This window comes from Eleginops maclovinus, chromosome 8 (assembly GCF_036324505.1).
Source record: "Eleginops maclovinus isolate JMC-PN-2008 ecotype Puerto Natales chromosome 8, JC_Emac_rtc_rv5, whole genome shotgun sequence".
NCBI lineage: Eukaryota > Metazoa > Chordata > Actinopteri > Perciformes > Eleginopidae > Eleginops > Eleginops maclovinus.
The window spans coordinates 16,778,709-16,804,294 of NC_086356.1; the positions used below are offsets into that span (position 1 = coordinate 16,778,709).

General features: G+C 41.3%; 1 protein-coding gene across 5 annotated transcripts; it reads right to left on the minus strand.

The window, feature by feature from the left end:
• Positions 1-88: 88 nt before the first annotated feature.
• On the minus strand, positions 89-13,129 carry srek1 (splicing regulatory glutamine/lysine-rich protein 1). 5 transcript variants are annotated; one of them, XM_063888944.1, is made up of 13 exons: positions 12,870-12,983; positions 11,777-12,722; positions 11,470-11,619; positions 10,903-11,025; positions 10,445-10,560; positions 10,210-10,356; positions 8,014-8,192; positions 7,716-7,846; positions 7,511-7,625; positions 7,314-7,418; positions 3,728-3,799; positions 3,478-3,592; positions 89-2,459 (listed from the first exon to the last, which is right to left on the minus strand). In XM_063888944.1, the coding sequence occupies exons 4-13, from the start codon at positions 10,931-10,933 to the stop codon at positions 2,283-2,285; spliced, it is 1,188 nt and encodes a 395-aa protein (XP_063745014.1). In that variant the 5' UTR covers positions 10,934-11,025; positions 11,470-11,619; positions 11,777-12,722; positions 12,870-12,983; the 3' UTR covers positions 89-2,282. The 5 variants fall into 5 exon arrangements, with proteins under 5 accessions (XP_063745014.1, XP_063745011.1, XP_063745013.1 ...); XM_063888941.1 differs by lacking the exons at positions 10,903-11,025; positions 11,470-11,619 and adding an exon at positions 2,841-2,881 and having other exon boundaries at positions 12,589-12,722; positions 12,870-13,129; XM_063888943.1 differs by having other exon boundaries at positions 11,470-12,722.
• Between the last annotated feature and the right edge of the window lie 12,457 nt (positions 13,130-25,586).

A 25,586-nucleotide genomic window follows, 5' to 3' on the forward strand; every position in this document is an offset into this window, starting at 1 on the left:
ACTCAAATTATTAGGAACGGCAGTATTTTACAGTCAAATGTCCAGATTCAGCAATTACGCTAGGTGAAAGGACACAACTGAGACCAAATGACTGAATGACAAGTGTCTTTATTGAGTGTTTTGGAAATGGATTTTCAAACTGAGAAGGACCACTTACATCCAGGCTCTTCAAAAATAGTGTTTTCACCAATCTTAAAATAAGTCCCAAACACAGATATCAATAAGTGCCTTACCTCCCAGAACCAAACCATGAATATTGACTCTACATGGTGGATCCAAAATACGGTTTGTGTTATTGTGTTTTTTTATGTAACATTATCACGAGTTCACCACTTCAAACTGAAGCTTTGTGTAAATAAAAAAAAGCAGGAAAAGAAAATACTATTAGGTTTGTAAAAGTCATAAAAGTGGAATTTAAATTCCATTTAAAATGAAAGCTTTCCTAAAAGCACTGATGTCAATGCGGGGCCAGATGCCAACACATTTTTGACACAATCACAATACTGCAAAATGAAACAGCGAATTTAAAGACGACAGAAGAAAAGATTGTGAAATAAAAGACAAATCCACAAAAATCTAATGAAGGCTCAATCTACTCTATTCATTACCAAAGACAGCTGACGATACTTAAATAACATCTCAAACTTCAGGTATTTTATATCCTAAGCAATAAATCCAAGTTGCATCTGTCAATGAGTCTCCATGTTGTATTAGAATATTCTGTACAATCTGAGTCTAGGCACTTTTTGACCTTCCTGTGCGTGCAGTTATTTGACCTTTGACATATCCAGGCTTTGTTTGCCTCTCACTTTCTTTAGAGCAATATGAGCCAACACACATGTTGCACACCACCATCATTTTTACAGTATCGGCTTGTTTAGTATTTAAAAAACAGTAAATCTTTTTTTTTAATCTCACAGCATTACAACAATAGGACAAAGAAACATTGTGACAGCTATATTCAGCAACTAACCCGAAATATAAAAAAGCACGTGAAAGAACACTGATAAAACAATGTATTCATGGAGACCTTACGAGACATTTTCTTTTAAAAAAACATATAAGCAACATGTTGAAAGGAACAGTTTTACACCATTATGCATTCTCACATTACACTTTAAGTCTCATCAGCGAGCATGTTGCAGGACGTGCCAGTTCCAGGAGGCAGAGCAGGGGGAAATAATGACTTTACAAACCTGGTTGTTCAAATCTTCCTTTAACGCCACACAAAGGGCAACTTATCATGTATTTTTCAATGTGTTCAGGGCCTTCATGTTCTTACACCTATAAAAGTTATCATTTATTTCACTCTGTAAATAAACAGCAGAATAGGGGAAGCCACACTAGGCCGAGAAGCAGAATATGAGAAAAACAGTTGCACCTCATGAGACCTCAGTCAGAGAGAGGGTTTTATTTTATTGTTTTAAAAGTGCCCTTTTAATTTGGGGTGCGGGAAAGAAATTCCCTCTGGCGAGAACCATAAAAGTGCGTTTTTAACAGAGGTGCACCAATTTTTTAACCAAGCAATAAGTCAGTCAGAGCTCAAGGGAGTTGTCTATACATTGAGAAAACAGCAGCTTGCCGTTAGTGGGGATTTTAGCCTTTGCCGACCATTTACATGCAAAAAAACGTACATAACGCACTGCAGGAAAACCTCAAAAAGCATAACAGGGCACCTTTAAATCAAATGAAATGTTCTAACCAATTATTTGGTTGAATAATTTGCAAGAAATTAGCATTTATAAAGAAAATGCATACCTACTACACTACTACACTATTACTGATCATTTTGAAGGCATAACAGGCTTTCTGAACAACCAGGTGTGGTCAAGATGTTTACTACATTTGCTGTTTTATGTCAGGTTATGCATCCAACACGTCTACATTCCAGTTTTTGTTGCAGTGTTCCTAAGCTTGCACTACTTAGTGTTGTACTGATTTTGTACATTGTATCAAGTGCATCTGCTGCATGTCCCAAAATTGAGTGCCCTTAAAGTGGGATATGGAGAAGGAGCTGAATAATAGCGTCCATGTGTTGGCAACGATGTACTCTAGAAATCAGGCTGTACACCAGGGGATGATGGTGATGATGAGGATGATGGTGATGATGGTGATGATGATGATGATGGTGATGATGATGGTGATGATGATGATGATGATGATGATGATGATGATGATGATGATGATGATGATGATGATGATGATGATGATGAGACAAACATGCTGTTGTTAGTGGTTATACTCATGTGATGGATGCTGACATAATTTGATGAAAAAAAGGGTTAGTTTCCATGGCAATGGAATAGTCCCTTGTTGCTGTCCATTGATGCATACTCATTGTGAGTCTTGTAGCTGCCGTTATGCTGGGCGCAGGGTGATGACATTATGTCCTCACTGAGCGTGTCCTCTCTGTCACTTTCATATTCTTCCTTTTCTTCCCGGTCGTAGTCCCTTTGCTCCTGAAATTTGAACGAGTAACAATCAAACCTGGTCGGCTGAAAGTTCAGGTACTAAAAGGTCGAAGGTCAAGGATTTACATTCACAGAACATCCGCAGGTAAGTTCAATTAAAATAAGCTTCTTGCCCCACAAATTTTGATTACTTAAATAATTCTATACAAATGACATTATCTATATATCTGAATACACAATGGCAAGTCAAAGTTTGCATTCCACTTATCTTCTGTATTTTCTCATGTGCATGTGGGTTCTGCTTTTTCTTATTCATTCTCAAAATTAAAACGGGACCAATTACCAATAACCTAGGAATAAGACTTATTTATAAGTCCCAGTTAAAATTCAGTCCAGTAAAGTCATGTCTCCTTTTTCAACAACACTTACGTTTTGATGCCTTTGTTCATCATCTGGGATGTGAAAAATATCTAAAATATAAAGGTTTGCTGTTACACTGTGTTCTATGTACAATGGTCTACAGGGTGAATGTGTATTATGCTAAAAACACATTTTGGCTGTATCTGTCGAAATAACTCTGACACTTATCAACACTGTACAGACTCTGCTATGCAAGCACTTCGCAGGTTAGCAGTGGTTTCTGAGAACAACAGCTGCCATTGGTTGAACAAAAGTTCTGATTGTTATCTAAAGCAAAGATGGAGGGCGATAAGATTAAAATGTGACACCTTTATCTCATGGCTTTGTGTGATCTAAAATGCAAACTTCAGAAAGTAGGTCCGTGTTCACAAGGTTTGATTCTTCGGTTTTGTAAATTCCGATCAAACAAACGGATTACTCAGGGGGGATTTGTAGGGGACAGGAAATCTGAGATTTGAAGACATGCAGTGGAACAGACATCTCATCCCCCTCATGTCTGTCAGTGTTACAAAGCTCAGCTCATTAAAATATCAGTGGTCTGACAGCTTTACTTGCCTGCTTGAGCAGGAGAAAATGAAAAGCAGATTGTGGTATCTGCACAGGGGGGTCTTTTAAAGTAAGGTGTTTTAATGAACAGCTTCATTACCTTCATTGGCTTGGCCTTGCTCTTCATCCTGTCCTCGTCCTTGCGGCTCCTCTTCCTGGATGTTGAGCGTTCTTTCCTGTCTCTGCTGCGCTCCCTCCTCTTGTCTTTCCTTCCTCTGAAAAAGCCAATGCAGATATAAGGACGAAAAGGAAACCAATTGTAATCATGCACACAAAATCACTGATATTGTAACCAATAAATACACCTTGAAAGTAAAGACATAGGTTAACATAGGAGACGATGAGTTTACCTTTTTGGTGAGGGTGACCTTGCTTTCCTCCGGGGGCTCCTGGACCTATCCTTACTCTTCCTCCTATGGCCCCTGAGAACACCACATTAACAGGATTTAATGTATTTAGAAACAATATGAGCATTATGGATAAGCAGGAACATGAGACCTGATGCATTAAGGACAACACATTGATAAAAACATAATAAATATCCAATTTAATGGATTAAAAGATTAATAGGAGGATTTTTTTCTCATTGGTGCCAGATGCAGCACAACAGGAGCCACATCTTGGCAGCAACAGACTCATCAAGTGCCTGGGGACCCCTGCTGTTCAGGAAAAGGAACAGAAAGCCACTAGAGTAGATTTAGGCCCAACTCCAAACTGCCTCAAATGCCCACACCAGCAAGGAGGAGGGGGAGTGGGTTATCAAGCCATCCAACGGAGAGTCTCCATCTCAATGCCGTGTGTGTATGTCATGAAACACGCTTTTTACAAACAGTTCTGTGAAAACATTTACTGATAAACTGCAAGACAAGAAAGACATTTCATATCAACATACAGATGTCAAAAACGTCATGGTTACCTTTTTTATTAAGATCGTATACCCGTGTTTAGTCTAGAAACAGGGGTATACAGCCCCAGAAAAAATTAAGAGACCACTATAATTGTTCCTTAAATCTTTATCTCTACATGTATGGCAGCCATTCCAGTGTCAGTTCAATTCCAACACAGCGAAATGTTGTCAGTAGTTTATAGAATACAAAAAAAAGTAATAATAATAATAATTTAACTCAAAGACAATGATTTGAGAATTTTATTTTAGTTTCATTTTTTTGTCCACGATAAGCTGATTTGAAAGTGTTGTTACGGAAAGTTATGGTATTTCCTGTGCTGCCAGAGAGAGGGGAGGTCGTCCCAAAGCCTGTATTAACACCCTCTACATCAGGGGTGCCCAAATACTTCCCGATGGAGGGCCAAAATTGAACGTGAGGGGAGGGCCGAGGGCCAAAATAATAATTTTGCAGTACATTAAGTGTGCGGTAAATATATGAGTGCAGTACATTACGTGTGTAAGTTAAGCATACGTGTGCAAAATAAACACTATATCACAAAGTCATTTTGAAAATGAATTGCACTGTTTATTGTGCTTCACATTTAGGTCAATAACATTTCATAACATCGATCTGGCTTCTTTAAATTAAAAAAATAACTGAAGCACTATGAAATATTTGTGGACAGGTGTGGAACATTACCAGTCCTTGGGCCTACCATACTCCCAGGTGACACAATGGGGGCCTAGGGCAGGCCTACATATTCTGCCTGTAGTAGTCCAATCAGTGGGAAACATGAAGCCTGTTCTTGGTTTTTAAAAGCCTCTCAATATCAGGTTCAAGCTGACTAACTGACAAAGTGAGAATGTCATGTAGGTGAGAGTCAGATAAAGCATTCCTCAGTTTGGACTTGTTAAGATTCATAAGGCTGAAAGCCTGCTCACAGACATAAGTACTTCCAAAGAGGGATAACATAACCTGGGCATGTTTGCGGATCTTGCCATATCTGTGTGCGGGAATAGACCTGTAAAAATCTTGTAAGGAAAGCTCTCTGAACCTGCTATGGAGGTCTGAATCAGACTGAAGTTCCAAAAGTTCCATTTGAAGCTCCTCACTGACTGCATCCACATAGCCCGAGTGGCATTTTCTTGTGCAGTCGACGGCTGAAGTAGAGTTCGCTGCTGGGTGGTTAGCTTTGTTAGCAAGTCTGCTAACTTGACCTTGCGATGTTCTCCAGTGTACTTTGCGAACTCAGCCGCATGCTTTGTTAGATAGTGACGGCGAATGTTGTATTCCTTTGAAACAGCGACCCTCTGCTTACATACCAGACACACTGCATTGGAATCTACCTCGGTAAAAAAATAGTCCTGTTCCCAAGTTTTTTTAAATTTTCGTTTGTCTGTGTGCCACAGCCTACTACTCTCCATCCTTGAATCCTCTCACTCGCTGGTCTTGGGCGTTATCGGATAGCTAGGAGCTGACTGGAGCTCAACAGCGCCATTCTATGGCAATATTTGGTAGTGCGCCAATAAATAATTTTCAACGAGAGCTTCTGATCGTTTATGGTGGGACAGTGCGGGAAGGCACGGGCCAAATATAATCGGTCGCGGGCCAAGTTTGGCCCGCGGGCCCCAATTTGGGCAGCCATGCTCTACATGTTGTCTGTACATGTTGCTTAAACTTTATACTGCTTATACTGCTTATACTGTTTATACTGTTGCTGTTTGCACATATAACCCATATCACATCATTGCAATCACTACTGCACTGTTACTGTAAATAACGAACATGTTATTGCTAGGGCTGTCAGTTAAATGTGTTATTAACGGCGTTAACGCACCTTCCTTTTAACAGAACTATTTTTTTTTACGCACGTTGTGCGTTCTGTGACCCTGGGCCTGCTCCGTAGTTTGAGAAAATATCAGCAAACCATGGTAACGTTGTGGATCACAGCAGAAACACACTACAAATGGAGAAAGAAAAGTCACCTTTGAATGTAAAGTTGAGCTACATAGCCCTGCCGGGTGGTTTTCTCGAAAAGACCGAGGTAATATGTACGTGCTGCAAAGTGAATTAAGTTTCCTCCAGAGTACGCCGAGTTTAAAATATCACTAGCTGACCAAGCATAGCGCTGATGCACAGAGACCCCACAGAGGACAGCATAATAGCTAAATGGTGGCTACAGACTGTAGGTCAGTGAACACTGTGGAGGATGAGGCTCTGCTAGAGTCAAAACGACCATCTTAGGAGCCTTGGAGAGACGCCACTGTAAAAAAGATTCATAACTTCGTCGCAGATTGTTGCAATAACATGATGTTTACTGTCTTGAATAAATATAATTACATTATTTATAATTAATAATAATTATTACATTATAACTTTTAAACTAAACATAATTTAGGATTAATTATAAAGCAATCATATTTATCCACCTACAAAAACTAGAAAAATATCCTTTTTAAAAAGGTACATTTAGAACAGATCAATAAAGTGCGATTAATCGCGATTAACTATTTTAATCGACGGACAGCCCTAGTTATTGCACTATTCATCCTGCATTGATTGAATTAATATACTGTTCATATAAGTAATGTACACATAACCAACTGTACAGGTTGGTTATACTGTCTATACTGCGCATACACAATCTGTAGATACTGGATATACAATCCCTAAATACTTACTGGTATAACATATGTATAGTAATTTATTTTCTCTCTGTATATATTATAGAACATTTTTGTACTTCTGGTTGGATGCTAACTGCATTTCATTGGCTTTTACCTGTACTTTTGCACAATGACAATAAAGTTGAATCTAATCTAATCTAAATCTCTACCTGAAAGGAGGGAGCCCCGTTAAACCTCGAGTGTCCCTCCTATGGGTGGTGGTGGGTGGGGTGTGGTTTGGAATTGGAATTGGGCAAATGTCTCAAATGAAATTACAGCAACGGAATGTGCCTTACATCCAGCTGTAACACTGTTTGGATTTGTATTGAAGCTAAACATCATTTCGAGAGTGTTGCATATTGTGTTGTTCTTTCCCAACATACCTAGAGCGACTGCGACTGTGTCTCTTGTCTCGGGAACGAGATCGCCTCCTGTGGCTGCTGCAGGGATTGTGGGAGTCATTCCTCGGCAACAACTTTGGCGCCGGTCTGCTCCAACAGGACAAAAAAGAACACGTCACTGACTTGAAAAATCATCACCATATGATCACAGCATCATGCAAATGTGTATAAGTCGGCACCTGTGTTTCGAGCGGGATCTTTTCCTGTGAATCTTTGATTGTGAGCGGGATCTTGACCGTGAGCGGGAGCGACGTAATCTTTGAGAGCTACTGGAGGAGCGTTTCTTTAAGTCAGCTGGAGGAAGAGCAGCAGTCTCAGTGTCAGGACAATTTCATTTATCTATTGCTAAATCCCTTCTACATGCAGAAAATCAAGATGCTGCACCTGGATCTATGGCAGCAGCAATGGTACACTGGGCTTCCCTCACCCTCTTCATCACACTTTCAAGCTCCTTAGCTGCAGCCTGTGGCGTCATCTCTGGGGGTTTGACAATGGCGTTATTGGAATGATTCACCCTGAAAGACATAAAACAATAATCAACTGACACTACCTACTAATAATATTGGATTAATTGTGATGATTCATGTCATTTTGAGCACATATCTGCTTATTTCAGAACAATACTAAGAGAAATGAAGTGCTACTGGGTCAGTAAAATTGTCTTTTTCTCAAAACAACATACTTCAGAGGTCTGTCTCCGAACATGACTCCATTGAAGGTCAGGGCTCTGTTGACGGACTCCTGCTCAACGAACTCTACGAAGGCGAAGCGTGTCGGCTGAGTCTCATCTCCAGCCATTCGCACGAACTTCACATCGCCCACCTGCTTGAAGAACTCCAGCAGCTGGTCTGCATTGGTGGTCTGTGGAAAGAAAGATGAACGCAATGCTTTGATTCTCTGCCTGAGCGTGACTGGTGCTTTGTAGGTAACAACAGTTGTCATTTATAACTTCCTTCTAATGAGCCTGACTCAATGTGGTTGAGAGTCTGAGCACATTTTAGTGGTTGTTTATCATACACCATCAGCAGTAAATGGAAGGGGGTTGTGGTTGTCTGTCAGAAGTTGTCATCAATTGAATTGTATCCAGTGATCCTCATTTTTACAATACACTTGTTAGATCTTAGCCATGTTCAATATATATTTTAACTGGGGGAAGTATTTTAGTCATCACATGTATGGATCTTAGGTTATTAGAGAAACAAGCAAAGCTAACATAAGCAGTTAGTTAGTTAGTTAGTTAGTTAGTTAGTTAGCTAGCTAGCTCCCCCTATGTCAAATGTCTGCCAAAGTAAGACAGAGAAAACTTTATTTTTGCCTTTTTTAATTTTGATTGAAAGACCTTTAGTGGCCGGAAATAGTGTGCGTTTAAAAGATGTATCTATTGATTTCAGTATCTTTCTTATGCAGACGAATCTCAAGAAGACCTAACATGAAAATTAATTAACAATTACTTAATACCCACAGCCTAATATCTATTCTATTAATGTGCCGTATACTGTAGCTCCATTGTTCTTTGAAAATACACAAATGAGCCATACTGGGTTACATGTTACATACACAACATTGCTGCTGTAAATACTTGCTAGGTCAGTTGCTCCCAACCGGTGTGCCGCGAGCACTGTCCAGGTGTGCCGTAGAACCTTTTTTTTATGTTCAACATTTTTTTCTCACTTAATGAACTTCACTTCATATAAACTTTATTTTATTACTTGTACAATGGAGTTGATAAGCTAATAAAACGTATATATTGCACAGATTTAGAAATATTAAATTGAATATAGCTTCATGCTTCTCATGACTTACGTCAGCCATCATTGTTTACGGCGTGCAGAGCAGTTTTTTATCCTCGTGCCAAAACATTACAAGATGGATCGTTATGTAGTGACAATAAATAAAGAAGCACTCCAGCCCTCAACACAGGCAGGTATGGCAGAACATGATGGAACAGCAGTGCAAAAGAAGTCTAAAAGCAGACAGTACAGCGAATGCTGACTGCCAAATGCCATCGATTAATATTGGATTGGCTCCGGGATCCGTTTAATCCTCTCTCATTAATATCAGCCATTATTTTAAACAGCAGATCTCAAGATTAACTCGCAGAGCTATCTATGGACCGTTCCCTCAAACTGAAGCACGGTGAACTACATCTGGATATCTTTTGGCTGCTTGTGGGACATGAGTATCCATCCCTCTCAGAGAGTGCCATTTACGTGCTTTTACAGTTTCCTACCTCCTACTTGTGCGAGCTGGCGTTTTCCTCACTTGCATATGTCAAAAACAAGAACCGCCCCGGCTGTCAGGGGAACAGGACATCCGCGTTGCGTTGTCCACCTTCCCCCATCGCATAGAGAGACTCCCAAAGCAGGCACTAACATGTGCATTACATATTTTTATTTTGTTTTGCTGTTTGAACGGATTATTCTGTTATAATTATTATTAAGACATTATTTATTTTAAGTTCAAATGTTAAATGATAACTTATGGAACCTTTTTTTTACACAGGTAGGCCTACTATTTTCAGCCAAAACTAAAGGGCCTACTGTACGCCTGTTTATAATATTTAATTCATCATACTAAGAAATGGTGTTGACGTTTTTAGTATGGTTCTTGTTATTACATGATGGATTATATGGTTTTTAGGATGACTTATATGTGATTATTTGTTCTATAACATTTTCTATTAAATAAAATACACATTTGAAAACAAATTTATGGTGTATTTATTGTTTTTAGTTTAAGCTCTGAAGTGGTTTTTCAAATCTATGAAAAGTTGGTGTGCCTTGGGGTTGAGAAATATTTTCAGGGTTCCTTGGTAAAAAAAAAGGTTGGGAACCACTGCACTAGGTAGGTATAAACAATTTGACATTAGGTTGGTTACCTGTGAGTTCAGGTTGCCAACATAGACGGTCCTCCTGATCTCATCCACTTTTGAGGGGTCCACATTTCCCATGAGGGGGGGCTGGGCGAGTGATGATGCTGCGGGGTCCAGAGCAGCTGACAGTCGACTCACTGCAGGGACATTCAGCTGCAGGAAAAAAAACATACATACAGGTTGTACTTAAGATGAAAGCTCAAAGGGGAAACATCGAAGAGCACATGAGGTGCTGACTCACATTCTGAAGGGGAGCAGGAGAAGGAATTGGCAGCAGCCCCCCACCAGGAATCAGACTAGGTGCTGGGGTGGCAGGAGCCAAAAGAGACAAGGCTTTGGCCTCTTCTGGGATTTTCCCTGCAGGACAGAAGCAGATATTAGTGAAGGCAATAGAGGGACTCGTCTCTATGTCTCCTCTATGTCTGCTCAATTAGCCCACTGTATTCTAGAGAGAAAGAGAGCATACACTTCTCCATACAGCCTACAAGTGTTCTACTGTCTACTACTGGAGACCGAGCAGCATTACTTCCATTTTTTTAATTATTCATTTCAGTCAATCTGAATTATTATTGTCAATGAAAATCTTAACTTTGTTTTCAAAAACACTGTTTTTTGTCCTTGGTCTCTTTTCATAGATCAAAAAAGAATAAGAAAAAACACAATGCAGAGAATGAGTCAACACTTTGATGCATGGGTCACCTGTACTGGAAACATATTGGTCATGAACCATACGATATCAAGCATGGGCGCTTTTCCGTGGGGGCGATCGTTTCGCAGTGTTGGAAAGGTGTGCAACACAAGACAACCCCAATGGCTGCATCACTAATAGCACACAGGACATCAGATACAGAGAAGAACAACAATTTTAAGAACTGTAGGAAATGTTAGCCAAGACAACCAATTAGGATTTATCTTTTCTGATTCCACTTCAATTAAGGATTGCTGCTTTTATAGCTGGAGAAGAGAGCTACGTTAAGACCACTAAGAAACAAAAAATACAAATTCAGTTCATTATAGCTGGAAGCCCTGAGCATGATTACCATTAGAAATGTTCTTGTAGTGCTGGAAATATATAAAACAAATAGCGACGCAAAGCTTTAAATCATGTGTCACACATTGAAAAGAGAAAATGATGTTGGATGGCGTGACTTAGTGCTATTATTATGTATTAAACATCCATAGCAGAGCTGTAATGTGAGGGGAAACCTTTCAATATGGTTTTCAGCAAAGTGTAAATAGAACTTAAAAGATTCTACTGGTTCTCACATTCATAATGTCTAGCCCCTCACTATCTGAACAGGAGTAGGCGACAAGAGAGTAAAGTGTTAGTGATCCTCCTAGCATCCCATGTGTGATACACATCCCACCGGTATGCCGTAGCAACCTGGACAGAATTCAATCACACACAAGCTGCAGCTGTAGCAGAAAGAGAGAGGGGGGTGGGGGTTGGACAATAATCAAAACAAACCAAAATAACAAATATAAACACAAAGCTAGAGATAAGCAATACTATATTTTCTAGATAGAGACAGTAAAGAGTGGACAACATGGGAAAGTATGAAAGGAAACAAACCAAAATAAATAAATAAATAAATAAAAAGAGACAAGGTGTCCATCTTGGAAGGCTCAGCAGGCTATTCTCCTGGTCACATTCCCCCTTGAAGGCTGCGTTGGCCCGATCGGGGATAGTGGCTTGGAAAACAATGCCTGACTCAGGCTAGTGTAGTGTAACAGCTGGGCCAGTCTAGTCATCTGATATGCACACATAATCACACAGAAAAAACATACAAAACCAAATTAATAAACTCAGTAGCCATCCAGCACCAAGTCACGTGGACAAAAAGCATCAAGTTAGAGGTGATATCATTTGTTTGACTGTACACAAGGGGGGGAAGTTAAAAGAAAGGGAGCACCAAAAATGAAAAAGAGAGAAAAGGATTAATTAAGCTGTGATACCATGGACTTATTTTGTCATTTCAATGAAACAAGTAATGGCAGTTTATTACAGGAAATACTCAAGCTACTTGTCTCACATAATCCAGTGTTTACAGTGAGTAAAGCAATGTAGTGCAGCTTCAAAAACACTCATCACTGCTCTAATGATAGAAACAACCTTGTGACTGCAAACAGAAACCTTGGCTGGGCACTACCGGAATACGATGGCTTGGGTTTTAAGAGGTGATACAACCAGACACCTGTGTACAATACTAGTGTCATAAGTAGCTAAAAATCAAGACTACCCAACTGGCACAACTCCATGTGAAAAAAAGAAAACAACAACCCATAATTCAACCAAAACAGCAAACGGTTGAATTTAAAGGGAGGACCTCATAGCAACTCGTACATTGCATTTGTATTACTTTAAAGAAAACGACTTTCACTCACCTTCCGCACATGGCACCACTATCAAAGCTCTGTCAATAAAAACAGTATTGGTGAGATGTTGCGCCACACCAACACTTGAGGGGTCTCGGTACTTTATATAGCACACTTTGGACGAGAAAGACAGAGGGGCATTACTGTGAAGTAAAGCACAAACAGAAAACAAGATGGGTTAGTTATTTATTTCATCCATTATATTTTAATTTGCATGTTTAAGTTGGTTGCAGAAGGCCTCAGATCTGCGGTGTCGCATAGCTAGCCATGCCGGGGTAGGGTGCTCTTACTCGGGAGGGTAGAGCCGCAGCTCTTCGATGTCTCCGAGGAAGCCGAACAGGGTGCGCATCTGCTCGCTGCTCACGGCCGAGGACAGGTTGGTGACCTGGACGACAGCAGTCCCTGGTATCCCGCTCATTGTGCAACCTGATAGAAACGCTTGGCAACCTATAAATGGTGTTTTTATACAATATTTATTTCTCTGTCATCCCGCTCGTCGCCGAGCAGCGTACATCCAAGCGGGCGGAGCGACAGGTTTCACGGTCTTCCTCTTATTTTTAAACCCGGTTGATAATAAACTCTTTGGTGCAGTACTGCCCTCTATTGTGTGGAAAGCAAAAGTACTAATACTACACTGTAAAATATACTGCATTATAAGTAAAATGATTGCAAATATACTTAAAGTATAAGGAGTAAAGGCACTTACTCGATAAACGGTTGAGAGGCACACTAGTTATTTCTATTTGACCGGTTAAAGGAGGGCTTTGTGTACAGTGAGTAAACTGTGGAGCGGATAAACAATCATGGAAGCTTTGTTTATTTATCTCCTTCGTGAGACTGTCTCCAGCTCCCGTGGAATAAAAGTAAAAGTGTGAACTGTAAATGGTTTAAAAGTTGAGTTGAAGTGGGTTATTGTTGACTTTTGCAGTGAGAGAAACCCTTTTAAAAGAGCATCACCGTGACGTATGGGCAAGATAAATATAATATGTAAGAACTTTAAATCAAGATAACTATTAACTGTAACTTTCAAGGTATTCCTTTACGGAATCATGATTGCTACGGTTGTATAATCACAGTGAAAAACTGAAACAAAAAATGAAATATCTAACAAAAAGAAAAGAAACCCTTTGCTTTTTTTTTAGATAGGCCTATTGCGTTTATATTTTCTCTTGGACCTTTTAAATCTATGAAAAGTATCTGGAATATGTTTTTTATGTGAATGTAGAAATGTTTCACACAAGAGTTTCACATCTGGCTATCAAGATGTTTCTACTTGAACATTATTTAGAAAATAAGTTGTTGTTCCATCCATCCATCCATCCATCTTCTCCCGCTTTTCCGTCAGGGTCGCGGAGGTAACAGCTCCAGCAGAGAGCCCCAAACTTCTCTTTCCCTGGCCACATCAACCAGCTCTGACTAGGGGATTCCAAGGCGCACCCAGGCCAGCGAAGAGATCTATATAATCCCTCCACCTGGTCCTAGGTCTACCCCTCGGTCTCTTCCCAGCTGGACGTGCCTGGAACACCTCCCCAGGGAGGCGCCCAGGTGGCATCCTCTCTAGGTGCCCGAACCACCTGAACTGGCTCCTTTCAACGCAAAGGAGCAGCGGTTCTACTCCGAGTACCTCCCGGATGACTGAACTTCTCCCCTTATCCCTAAGGGATATGCCAGCCACCCTGCGGAGAAATCCCATTTCGGCCGCTTGTATCCGAGATCTCGTTCTTTCGGTCATGATGACCCATCCTTCATGACCATAGGTGAGGGTAGGAAAGAAGATGGCGCGGTAGACTGAGAGCTTTGCCTTCTGGCTCAGCTCTCTTTTCGTCACAACGGTGCGACTGCAGTACCGCTCCCGCTGCTCTGATTCTCCAGCCCATCTCACGCTCCATTGTTCCCTCAATCGATAACAAGACCCTACTTGACTCCTTCACTTGGGGTAAGGCCTCATTCTCTACCTGGAGTGGACAGTCCATCGGTTTCCTGCTGAGAACCATGGCCTCAGATTTGGAGGTGCTGATCCTCATCCCAGCCGCTTCACACTCGACCGCGAAACGATCCAGTGAGTGCTGAAGGTCACAGACCGATGAAGCCATAGCCATTAGGACCACATCATCTGCAAAGAGCAGTGGTGCAATCCTTAGCCCACCGAACTGCAGACCCCCTCCCCCACGACTACGCCTCGAAATCCTGTCCATGAATATCACAAACTTGGTGACTCAAGATTGGTGAAAAAGCGCAGCCCTGGCGGTGTCCAACCCTCACTGGAAATCGGTCCGACGTGCTACCGAGGACCCGGACACAGCTCTCGCTTTGGGAGTACAGAGATTGGATAGCCCTGAGTAGAGACCCCCTCACCCCATACTCCTCAGCACCTCCCACAGTATCTCCCTGGCAACCCGGTCATACGCCTCCTCCAAATCCACAAAGCACATGTAGACCGGATGAGCGTACTCCCAGGCCCCCTCCAGGATCCTTGCAAGAGTGAAAAGCTGGTCCGTCGTTCCACGACCAGGACGAAAACCGCATTGTTCCTCTTCAATCTGAGGTTCGACAATCGGTCGGACCCTCCTTTCCAGCACCTTAGAGTAAACTTCCCCGGGGAGGCTGAGTAATGTGATGCCTCTGTAACTGGCACACACCCTCTGATCCCCCTTTTTAAAAAGAGGAACCACCACCCCGGTCTGCCACTCCTTCGGTACTGTTTCCGACTTCCACGCAATGTTGATGAGACGTGTCAACCATGACAGTCCCTCAACACCCAGAGCCATAGCCGGTTTAGTAGGTTTAGATAAATACACAAACAAGCATCTGTTGACTTGTGCATCCCCTGCTTCTTCTTATCCAAGGATGCCATCATGACCGGGTCAGTATTTTTTGACTAAATATATCAAATATAATATATATTCAGCACCAATTTAAAATATAACGATTACTTGAATCTAGCTTTGGTCGCTTTCTGTGATCGGCTGAATTTGCTGTCACTCTTGAGATTGAAAATGGATGGATGGGTGTGATATTTAAATATCTGAAGAGGATTTTCACACTTGAAGAATACCTCCATTGTGATCCTCCTCTGTAACAATACATTACCGCTGAATTACTCTGCAAGACCCAAATACACACGACCAAAAGGAAAGTGAAATAGTTTATTTAGAAGTAGATACAAGTCCTACTTCATGGACCTCTACTCTTTAAAGATTATAATAGCAGATAAAAGTATTCAGCAGAAAAACAATCTGCAATTATTTAAACAATAGGTTAATAGTTTGAGTCATGAAGCAAAAATGCCATTTATTCTCTGCTTGTAGCTTTTCCAATGTTACAATGTGCTGCTTTTCTCTGTTTATGACACTTTAAACTGAATTGCTTTCAGTTGTGGCCCTATTTTATCAACTTACAATTCATAAAGGAACCTACGTGCAGATAAATATTAAGGGTCAAGTTGATCCATGGGGAAAAGCTGGTCAAAAGCACACCCCCTACTTGAATTTCAAACGCATGTATAGCAAACTAAGAAGAAAGTCATTCTAGTTTGGATCCATGACGCAGAAATACAGAAAATGAAAACCGTCGACATGGTGCTTACGTCTAGCGTTATACTGACACAAGAATCAAGTGACTTAATGTGGGAAATAAGTTTTGTTTTCATCTTATCTGCAATATACTGCACAATGGAGGCAAAGGAGTAGTCAGATCGGTGAGCAGGGCCCACTGAAGCACCATTCAGCTCATTGAGTTTCATAATGGGGTTAAATTTTGTGAAAGGCAATCTTTCTTTAGCGACTGTATAGGCTGCCCTGAATGAACTGGCTGACACGTTTAACGCAGAGGAATTTAATTCCACAACTTTTGTTGGAAAGATATCTTTCTTTTTAAGGTCTGCTATTTCCATAGCTCGGTTGTGAGCAACACTGTCACGGTGGATGTACATTTTTTTACGCAACTTGCACTCATAGTGGTGTGGTGGTGTAGTGCAGCCATGCTGCATTCACGGTGCTTTATTAGCCCACAAGTTTGTTTAGGCTACTCTTATTACTTGTCATGTCGAGCTATTTATCTTTATCAGCAATGTTACTCTGTATGTGAAAGGGAAAATAGCTTTATTTGTAATTAAAATATCATACTGTTGTATTTTCAGAGACCCCCACAGATATTTGAGTCAACTGCTTTCATGGGAGCCAGTCCTCACTCTATGGGAGCTCAGCTCCCACTGGCTACCACTGGCTCCCACCTAACTCGAACCCTGTATTCATGTATTGTGTTCATTTCTCTTGTAAGAACACCACACATACAGTGGGGCAAAAAAGTATTTAGTCAGCCACCAATTGTGCAAGTTCTCCCATTTAAAAAGATGAGAGAGGCCTGTAATTTTTATCACAGGTATACCTCAACTATGAGAGACAATATGAGAAAAAAAAATCCAGGAAATCACATTGTAGGATTTTTAAAGAATTTATTTTCAAATGATTGTGGAAAATAAGTATTTGGTCAATAACAAAAGTTCATCTCAATACTTTGTTATATACCCTTTGTTGGCAATGACAGAGGCCAAATGTTTTCTGTAAGTCTTCACAAGGTTTTCACACACTGTTGCTGGTATTTTGGCCCATTCCTCCATGCAGATCTCCTCTAAAGCAGTGATGTTTTGGGCTGTCGCTGGGCAACACGGACTTTCAACTCCCTCCAAAGATTTCCTATGGGGTTGAGATCTGGAGACTGGCTAGGCCACTCCAGGACCTTGAAATGCTTCTTACGAAGCCACTCCTTCGTTGCCCTGGGGGTGTGTTTGGATCATTGTCATGCTGAAAGACCCAGCCACGCATCATCTTCAGATGCCATGCTGAGGAAGGAGGTTATTCACTCAAAATCTCACGATACATGTGCCCCATTCATATCTCTTCCCTTACACGATCAGTCGTCCGGTCCAAGTATTGCAGAAAAACAGCCAACAGCAATTATGTTTCCACCACATAGTTAATAGTTTGAGTCTTTTGGATGCATATTCTTGCTTGTGCTTTTCCAATGTCACAAAGTCGACGCTTTCTCTGTTTTGACACTTAAACTGAATTGCTTCAGTTGTGGCCTATTTTATCACCATTACATTCCTAAAGATACCTCTCGTGCGATACAATACTAAGGTCAGTTGATCCATGGGAGAAACTGTCAAAGACAGCCCCTACTTGAATTTCAAGCATGGTAGCAACTAAGAAGAAGTCTTCTAGTTTGGATCCCTGACGCGATAAGAATGAAACCGTACGATGGTGCTTCTCTACTGTATACTGACACAAATCAGGTACTTAATAGTGGTGATAGTTATGTTTTCATCTATCGCATTACTGCACAATTGAGGCACAAGGAGTGTCAGATCGGTGGCAGGCCCCAGACGAGCAATTCAGCTCATTGTAGTTTCATATGGGTTAAATTTTGTGCACAAGGCATCTTTCTTAGCGACTGTAAGCTGCCCTGAATTGAATGTGCAGTTTAACGCAGTGGAATTTAGTTCACAACTTTTGTTTGGAAATACATACACCCAAACCATTAAGAGACATAATAAAGAAGGTCAAGCATCATCTCAGCTCCTCATTTCTGGACACTGGACCTTTGGCCTTAAGTTAAGTGGTGTTCTGGCCGACACACCAGGGTGGTCCTAGTGACACACTAGACAACTAGTGCCAACACTGAGTTACCTTTAACTCTCCACTACACTAAGTTTATAGTATGAGGTAATATTAGTAAAAAGAGAATCGGGCAGTCTATCGATGAAGAGGGGTTCATTATTTTGTGCTAATTGTTCTGTTGAAGGCTGAAGAAAGAACAAAACATTTTAGGCTAAGATAATGGCCCGAGGCTGTGGTGCTGTCCGGAGTGAATGGGGTCTCCCTAGAGTTCAATAAGGTCCCAAAGTTTTACTCCATTATGCTGACATCCCGTCCAGCAGTGGCTCAGTCAGTAGGGGCTTGGACTGGGTATCGTAGGGTTGCCGGTTCAAGTCCCCGAACAGACTTGAAAATATGGAAAGTGCAAAATAGCCGCCCACTGCTCCTAGAACTAGGATGGGTTAAATGCAGAGGACAAATTTCACTGTGTGTCTGTGTGCTCTGCTGTGTGCTTGTATGTGACTAATAAAGAGGGTTTCATCCTGTAGTGTTGCCTGCAGTGTTGCCGCTAAATGACTAAATCCATGCGCAAACATGGAAATCAAAGGCTGTTAAGCTTAAACAAACCCTTTCATCAACAGACACTTCTTTATTTACTGTTTTTTTGTAATCTGACTTCTCAAAAGTGTTTTTTCTTTGGTAAACATACAGCCGTGAAAAAATTAAGAGACCACTTCAGCAATATCAGTTTCTCTGGTTTATTATTTATAAGTATGTCTTATTATTTATTTATTGTATTCTATAAACTACTGACAATTTTTCTCTGTGTTGGAATTCAACAGACACTGGAATGGCTTCCATACATGTAGAGATAAAGATTTAAGAAAAAATTGTAGTGGTCTCTTAATTTCTTCCGGAGCTAAAACCTAGACCAGGGGTGCCCAACTAGTCGATCGCGGTCTACCAGTCAGCAGGCTGAGTTCCAGTCGATCGCGAGAAAATGTTGTGTGTAGGCTATCCTCCTACTGTTGTGTAAAATAGGCCTACATTAAAACTTCCAACTTAAAACATCTTAAATAGGCACAATGAACTGCTGATCGCGTGAAGCAGTGTGTAGATTTGTACAGCTATAGTAAGGTAGATCAGGCATAATCAAAGAAGAAATCTCATGCGCTTCTTTCTATCTGCGCGCGCATGGTATGGTTGCTAGGTTCTAACTAAGGACCCGGAAGTGTGCGAGAAGCTTGACTAGAGCGAGTGGATACTACCATGGAGGCAGAAGCTAAAAAATCTAAAACTTATCATTTTCAGAGTGGGAGGAGGATTATTTTTTCGTGTATTCGAATGCCAAGTCCATCTGTCTTATCTGCAATGCAAATGTGGCTTTACCAAAGAAAGGGAATTTGGAGCGGCATTTCAAGAAGGTCCACAAGAGCTACGATACAAACTTCCCAGCTAAATCACCACTGCGCGGCCGAAAAGTCAAGGAATTGAAAAGTCAGCTAGCAGCACAACAGTCCATTTTTACCAGGCCCAATACCACGAGTAAGGCTGCAACCATAGCTTCTTATCATGTCTGTCGTGTTCTTGCAAAAGGAAAGAAATCTTTCAAGGATGGTGAGATTGTGAAAGAAGCGTTCATGGAAGCCGCAGATGCTCTTTTTGCCGATTTTAAAAATCGAAAGGAGATTGTGTCTGCTATTCAGGATGTGCAGCTATCAAGAAATTCTGTTACACGGCGATGCGAGGGAATGGCGGAGGATGTTGAACAGCAATTGAGGAATGATGTTGACATACGTGAGTGTTTTTCTCTGCAATTCGATGAATCCACTGACGCTGTGGATGTGGCTCAGCTATTTGTGTTCATTAGAACGGTTTTCGACAACATGAGTGTAAAAGAAGAGCTGCTGACCATTTTGCCTTTGAGAGGGCACACAAGAGGCACACATAGATATTCAGGTTTGTATGGAATTCGTTAGTAAGAGCAAGTTGCCCCTCTTCAAACTCATCTCCATTACAACTGATGGGGCTCCAGCAATGATTGGACGTACTGCTGGGTTCATTGGATTGTGCAAACAGTCTGAATCTTTCCCGGATTTCCTGAATTACCATTGTATAATTCACCCGCAAGGGTTGTGCGGGAAGATTTTAAATATGAAGGACGTGATGGACGTGGCTAACAAGATTGCCTGTTCTGTTCGGGCCAGGAGTCTGCAGAGGCGATTATTCCGTGCGCAACTGGAGGAGACCCGTGCAGAACACACAGATCTGCTGCTGCACACAGACGTAAGGTGGCTCAGCAGAGGTACATTTCTGGAACGGTTTTTTGAATTGTTGCCCGAAAATTAAAGAATTTCTGAAACCTTCAAACCATACTGAATATGCACAGCTAGAAGACAGTCAGTGGCTCTTGGATTTGGCCTTACTTACTGATCTGACTGACAAGCTCAATCACTTGAATCTAGAGCTGCAGGGTAAGAACAAACACATCATCACCATGATCAGCTCCGAGAACACCTTTAAAAGCAAGTTACAGCTGCTATCAAGCAGGTTGCAACAGTGTGATCTGCGGAACTTTCCACACATGGACACAGAACTTAAGCGTCAGGGCAAAGACTGTGCGGAGCTTGAGAGTGCACGTTATAATGATCAAGTGCAAAGCATCTTGTCAGAATTTGACAGGCGCTTTACTGACTTTGCATCCATTGAGCCTGTCAGTTTTCTCAGTTTTCCATTTGGGGAAAATATAGATGTGGATTGTATAACGTCCAAAGTGGCATCACTCTTCAACCTGGAGAGCGGTGCTATTGAGAATGAGATCCTCACACCAAATAATGACATTGAGCTCAAATCAAGAGCTACACCGGACACAAATGTCCAATTCTGGAATCTGGAATGCAGAAAGAGAAGTACCCCAACCTCAGACAAACTGCAAAGAATTTGACTGCACTTTTTCGATCAACATATTTGTGTGAGTCTGCCTTTTCACATATGAAAATCATTAAGTCAAAATACAGATCCACCATGACTGATGACCACCTTGCGGCCTGCTTACGGCTGACACTCAGCTCCTACTGTCCTGACTATGAGAGACTGGCTTGCTTGCTTTTGTGACATTAAAAACTCTTTAGCAACTTCGAACTCAGCGTCAATTATAGTCGATTGACAGATCGAGAATATGCCTCACAGCTGGTAGGAGGGGCATCAATGACCGCTAGGGGGGGCACGGCCCTCGAATGCCCCCCCTTAGCGTCGGCACTGATCCACCACTTCCAGACCAAGGAGCGCATCCTGAAGCTAGCGAGGGAGACCGGACCTCTCTCTTTTCGCGGAGCCCAGATACACATTTTCCCGGACTACAGCGTGGAGGTCTCCAAGAAAAGAGCCACATACTCCGCGGTCAAACAGCAGCTGAGAAACGCCGGGTTCGCATACAGGATGTTTTTTCCTGCAAAGCTCCAGGTCATTCGCGGCAGCCTCCCAGGTACATCTTCCTCTCCATCTATTTCATAAACGTGTACAATGACCGTGAAAATCACAGAGATGGAGTTGTGGATGCGTTGAAAGGTATTTAAATTCACCAGGCTCCGTCTTTCTTACTTATGTGCATGGATTTTGTGTGGAGCTAAACCCGGGACAGACAGACTTTTGTTGAACTTTTATAGTTGGTCCACACAACGCTGCTCCTCTTTAATGGCAATTAAGATGCACAAAGATGCCCGGTCAGATAGATGCGCTCATTCACACACACACACGCGTACCTGCACGCACGCACGCACGCATACACACACCACACTCCACACACAAAATAGTTTTTCTCCATGTTACCTACTTACGTTACGTAAAGTTCTACCATTCATTATAACCAGTCTCTCAGGGTTTTTTTGCACAAGTTCATGTGAACCTGTATACTGTTTTTGCAAATGTTACTGCTGATAACAGAGTTTTGTGTAAGTTGAGTGTTGAGAACTGGCAGTTAAGAGCACAGTTCGAGTTCCACGTCCCCTCTGGGATGCTGTCCTTCACCAAGTTTTTTTTTTGTTTTGTTTTTTTGTGTGTTTTATGCCATCTGTTCAGTTTCCTTTTTCTTCTCTTTTTTTTTCTTTGCCCTACTCCACTCCCCCCTTCACCCCTACTGCTGGTATTTGCCTCTCTAATCTCTTAGAACATGACAACTGCATCTAACTGCAATCAAACTCAGCCCATCCACTTTATATCTTTAAATACTAAAGGTATGAATAATTGGGTGAAAAGACAGAAAATAGACTCCTATCTCCGAAAGCTACATTCACACATAGTCTTTCTACAGGAAACGCATCTCAAAAACGATCACGCTAAGTATCTCAAGAGGGGATGGGTTGGCCAGGTTTATCATTCGCGGTTTAATGCCAAAGCAAGAGGGACAGCTATCCTCATACATAAGGACATTCCATTTCAAGCTAAGGAGGTGATCGCTGACACAAATGGGAGATTTGTCATTGTCTCGGGTCGGTTATTTGCCAGCCTTGTCATTATGGTGAATGTTTATGCTCCAAACTGTGATGATTATAATTTCTTTAACAAGCTATTCTCAATCATACCCGATGACAACAACTACAATTTGATAATAGGGGGAGACTTTAACTGTGTGCTTAACACTGCATTGGATAGATCATCCAGCAGGGTTCAACCTCTCACCAAATCTGCCAAAGTTATCAACAATTTTATTGTTGAAAATGGTGTTTCTGATATCTGGAGATTTAAATTCAACAACAAGAAAGTTTTTTCCTTTTTCTCCAATGTTCATCACACATACACCCGTATCGACTACTTTATTTTAGATAAGAGATTACTGGGAAATGTTAGCTCCTGCTCATATCACAGTATTACAATATCAGACCACGGAGCAGTTTCATTTCAAATATCATTAACAAACTCCTTTAGACCCTCTCGCAACTGGAGACTTAACTCCCTCCTCCTAGCTGACAAACAATTCGTAACTCATATTATTTCTCAGATTGTATGTTTTCTTGAAACTAATGCCTCCCCAAATATCTCTCACTCAACCTTATGGGAGACCCTTAAGGCCTACCTTTGTGGGCAAATAATAGAATTTTCCTCCAGGGCAAAAAAAGCAAGAGAGTCCAAAATCAGTGAGATCTCACGTTCTATTTCGAAGATTGATAATCGCTACTCATTATCGCCTTGTCCTGAACTTTTTAAAGAACGGCTACGCCTACAGACAGAATACAACTTACTTTCCACAGACAGAGCCACACATCTACTTACAAAATCTCAATTCGCTGTTTATGACTCGGGTGATAAGGCTGGCAGGCTACTGGCCCGGCAGGCTCGTCAAGCCCAGTCCTCTCGTCTTATTCCTAAGATTCATAATAAAACAGGAGAAATAGTCACAGACCAAAAGGAAATCAACAACACTTTCAAAGAGTATTATAGCGGCTTATACAGCTCGGAGTGGGATAATTCTTCACAACTCAACCATTTCTTTGACAAACTTCCTTTCCCTTCTGTTCCAGCCGAACAAAACTCTTTATTGGGAGGTCAGATCTCAAAGAAGAAATTCTGGAAGCGATCAAATCTTTAAAATGTAATAAAACAACTGGACCGGACGGTGATATTTCAGAATTCTATAAAAATGTGCGCATCAACTATGCCCCTTGCTTAAAGACATGTTTAATGAATCCCTCTCATCTGGCCTTCTTCCACCTACTTTACGACAAACTGCAATAACTCATACCAAAAGGGGGCAAAGACCCACTTCAATGCGCCTCATATCGTCCAATCTCCCTACTTCATGTAGATTACAAAATTCTATCTAAGGTCCTAGCATCACGGCTGGAGAAGATCACTCCGCAGTTAATCTCTTCAGACCAAACTGGCTTTATCTCAAACAGACACTCCAGCTCCAATCTCCGCAGGCTTTTTAATATTGTTTACTCAACTTCATCCTGCTCTCCCGAAATGGTGATATCTCTTGACGCTGAAAAAGCATTCGATCGAGTTGAATGGCAATATCTTTTTTTTACACTTAAAAAATTCGGATTCGAAGACTCTTTTATCTCATGGATTAAACTCCTCTACTCTCAACCGCTAGCCACTGTAATTACTAACGGACAACATTCTGGAAACTTCCCTCTTGGCAGAGGCACACGCCAAGGCTGCACTTTATCTCCCCTTCTGTTTGCCATTGCCGTGGAACCTCTAGCCATAGCGCTAAGACAATCCGATGACTTCCTTGGTGTGACACGCGGAGGCATTACACACAAAATATCCTTATATGCCGATGACATTCTTTTATATGTTACAGACCCACTCACATCTGTCCCCCCTATTCTCAATATCCTACATCAATTTGGGAAAATCTCAGGCTACAAAACTAATTATGAAAAAAGCGAGATGTTTCCCCTCAATCAATCTGCCTCTTTAATCCCTGCAGCAAACTTCCCATTCAGAATTGTCAAAAAGGGCTTTAAATATCTTGGAGTTGAGATTACATCTTCTTTTTCATCCCTCTTTACCAAGAATTTTGGCACTTTATTCGAAAAATGCAAAAAAGACATGTCTAGATGGATGAACCTTCCACTGTCCATAATCGGCCGTGTTAATCTAATTAAAATGTCTGTGTTACCAAAATTTCTCTACCTTTTCCAGAGCATCCCTATCTTGATAAAAAAGTCTTTTTTTCACTCCTTGGAGAGGAGCATATCATCCTTTATTTGGAATGGCAAACCTCCAAGAATTAGGAGAAATGCACTTCAGAGACCTAAAAACTTGCCGGCCTGGCCCTACCCAATTTTATTCACTACTATTGGGCATGCAACATAAAAGCACTGTTACAATGGATGAGGGGAGCTGAACCTGACAGGCGTGAGACCTGGGTACAATTGGAACAGTCCTGTACTCCATTTAATCTGCGTTCTGTACTATGTGCTCCGTCACCTCCTCCTTTATGCCAATTCAAATCTAATCCAGTGGTATATGACTCCATCAGAATTTGGTCACAGTTCAAAAGGCATTTCAGTTTGCAGACAACATCGATACACTCTCCCCTCAAGAATAACTACAACTTCCCTCCCTCTCTGACTCTACTTTTAGGATCTGGGACTCAAAGGGCATTAAATCCATTGGTGCTCTGTACGTTGATGGGAAATTTGGATAATTTACACAACTTTCTCAATTATTTAATCTACCAAATTCTAACTTCTTCAGATGTCTCCAGATTAGGAATTTTGTTTTAAAAAAAAAACTTCCTCTTTTCCTGACCGTCCTATGAACAATGCCGTCGATCATATTCTCTCTTTAGCCCCATGCAACAAAGGGTTAGTTTCTATTCTCTATAGCACTATAAGCAATATCACTCCTTTATCTCTGCAGGATGTCCGGAACCTTTGGGAGAACGACTTAGGTGAG

Bases quoted from the DNA above. Each gene is read 5' to 3' on its own strand.
- srek1 (XM_063888940.1), bottom strand. From the start codon at position 12,997: ATGAGCGGGATACCAGGGACTGCTGTCGTCCAGGTCACCAACCTGTCC. The intron at 8,193-10,209 runs GTAACCAACCTA...TTCTTTCCACAG, and splicing joins TTGGCAACCTGAACTCACAG to ACCACCAATGCAGACCAGCT. The intron at 3,800-7,313 runs GTATGTTGGGAA...TGGTGTTCTCAG, and splicing joins CACAGTCGCAGTCGCTCTAG to GGGCCATAGGAGGAAGAGTA.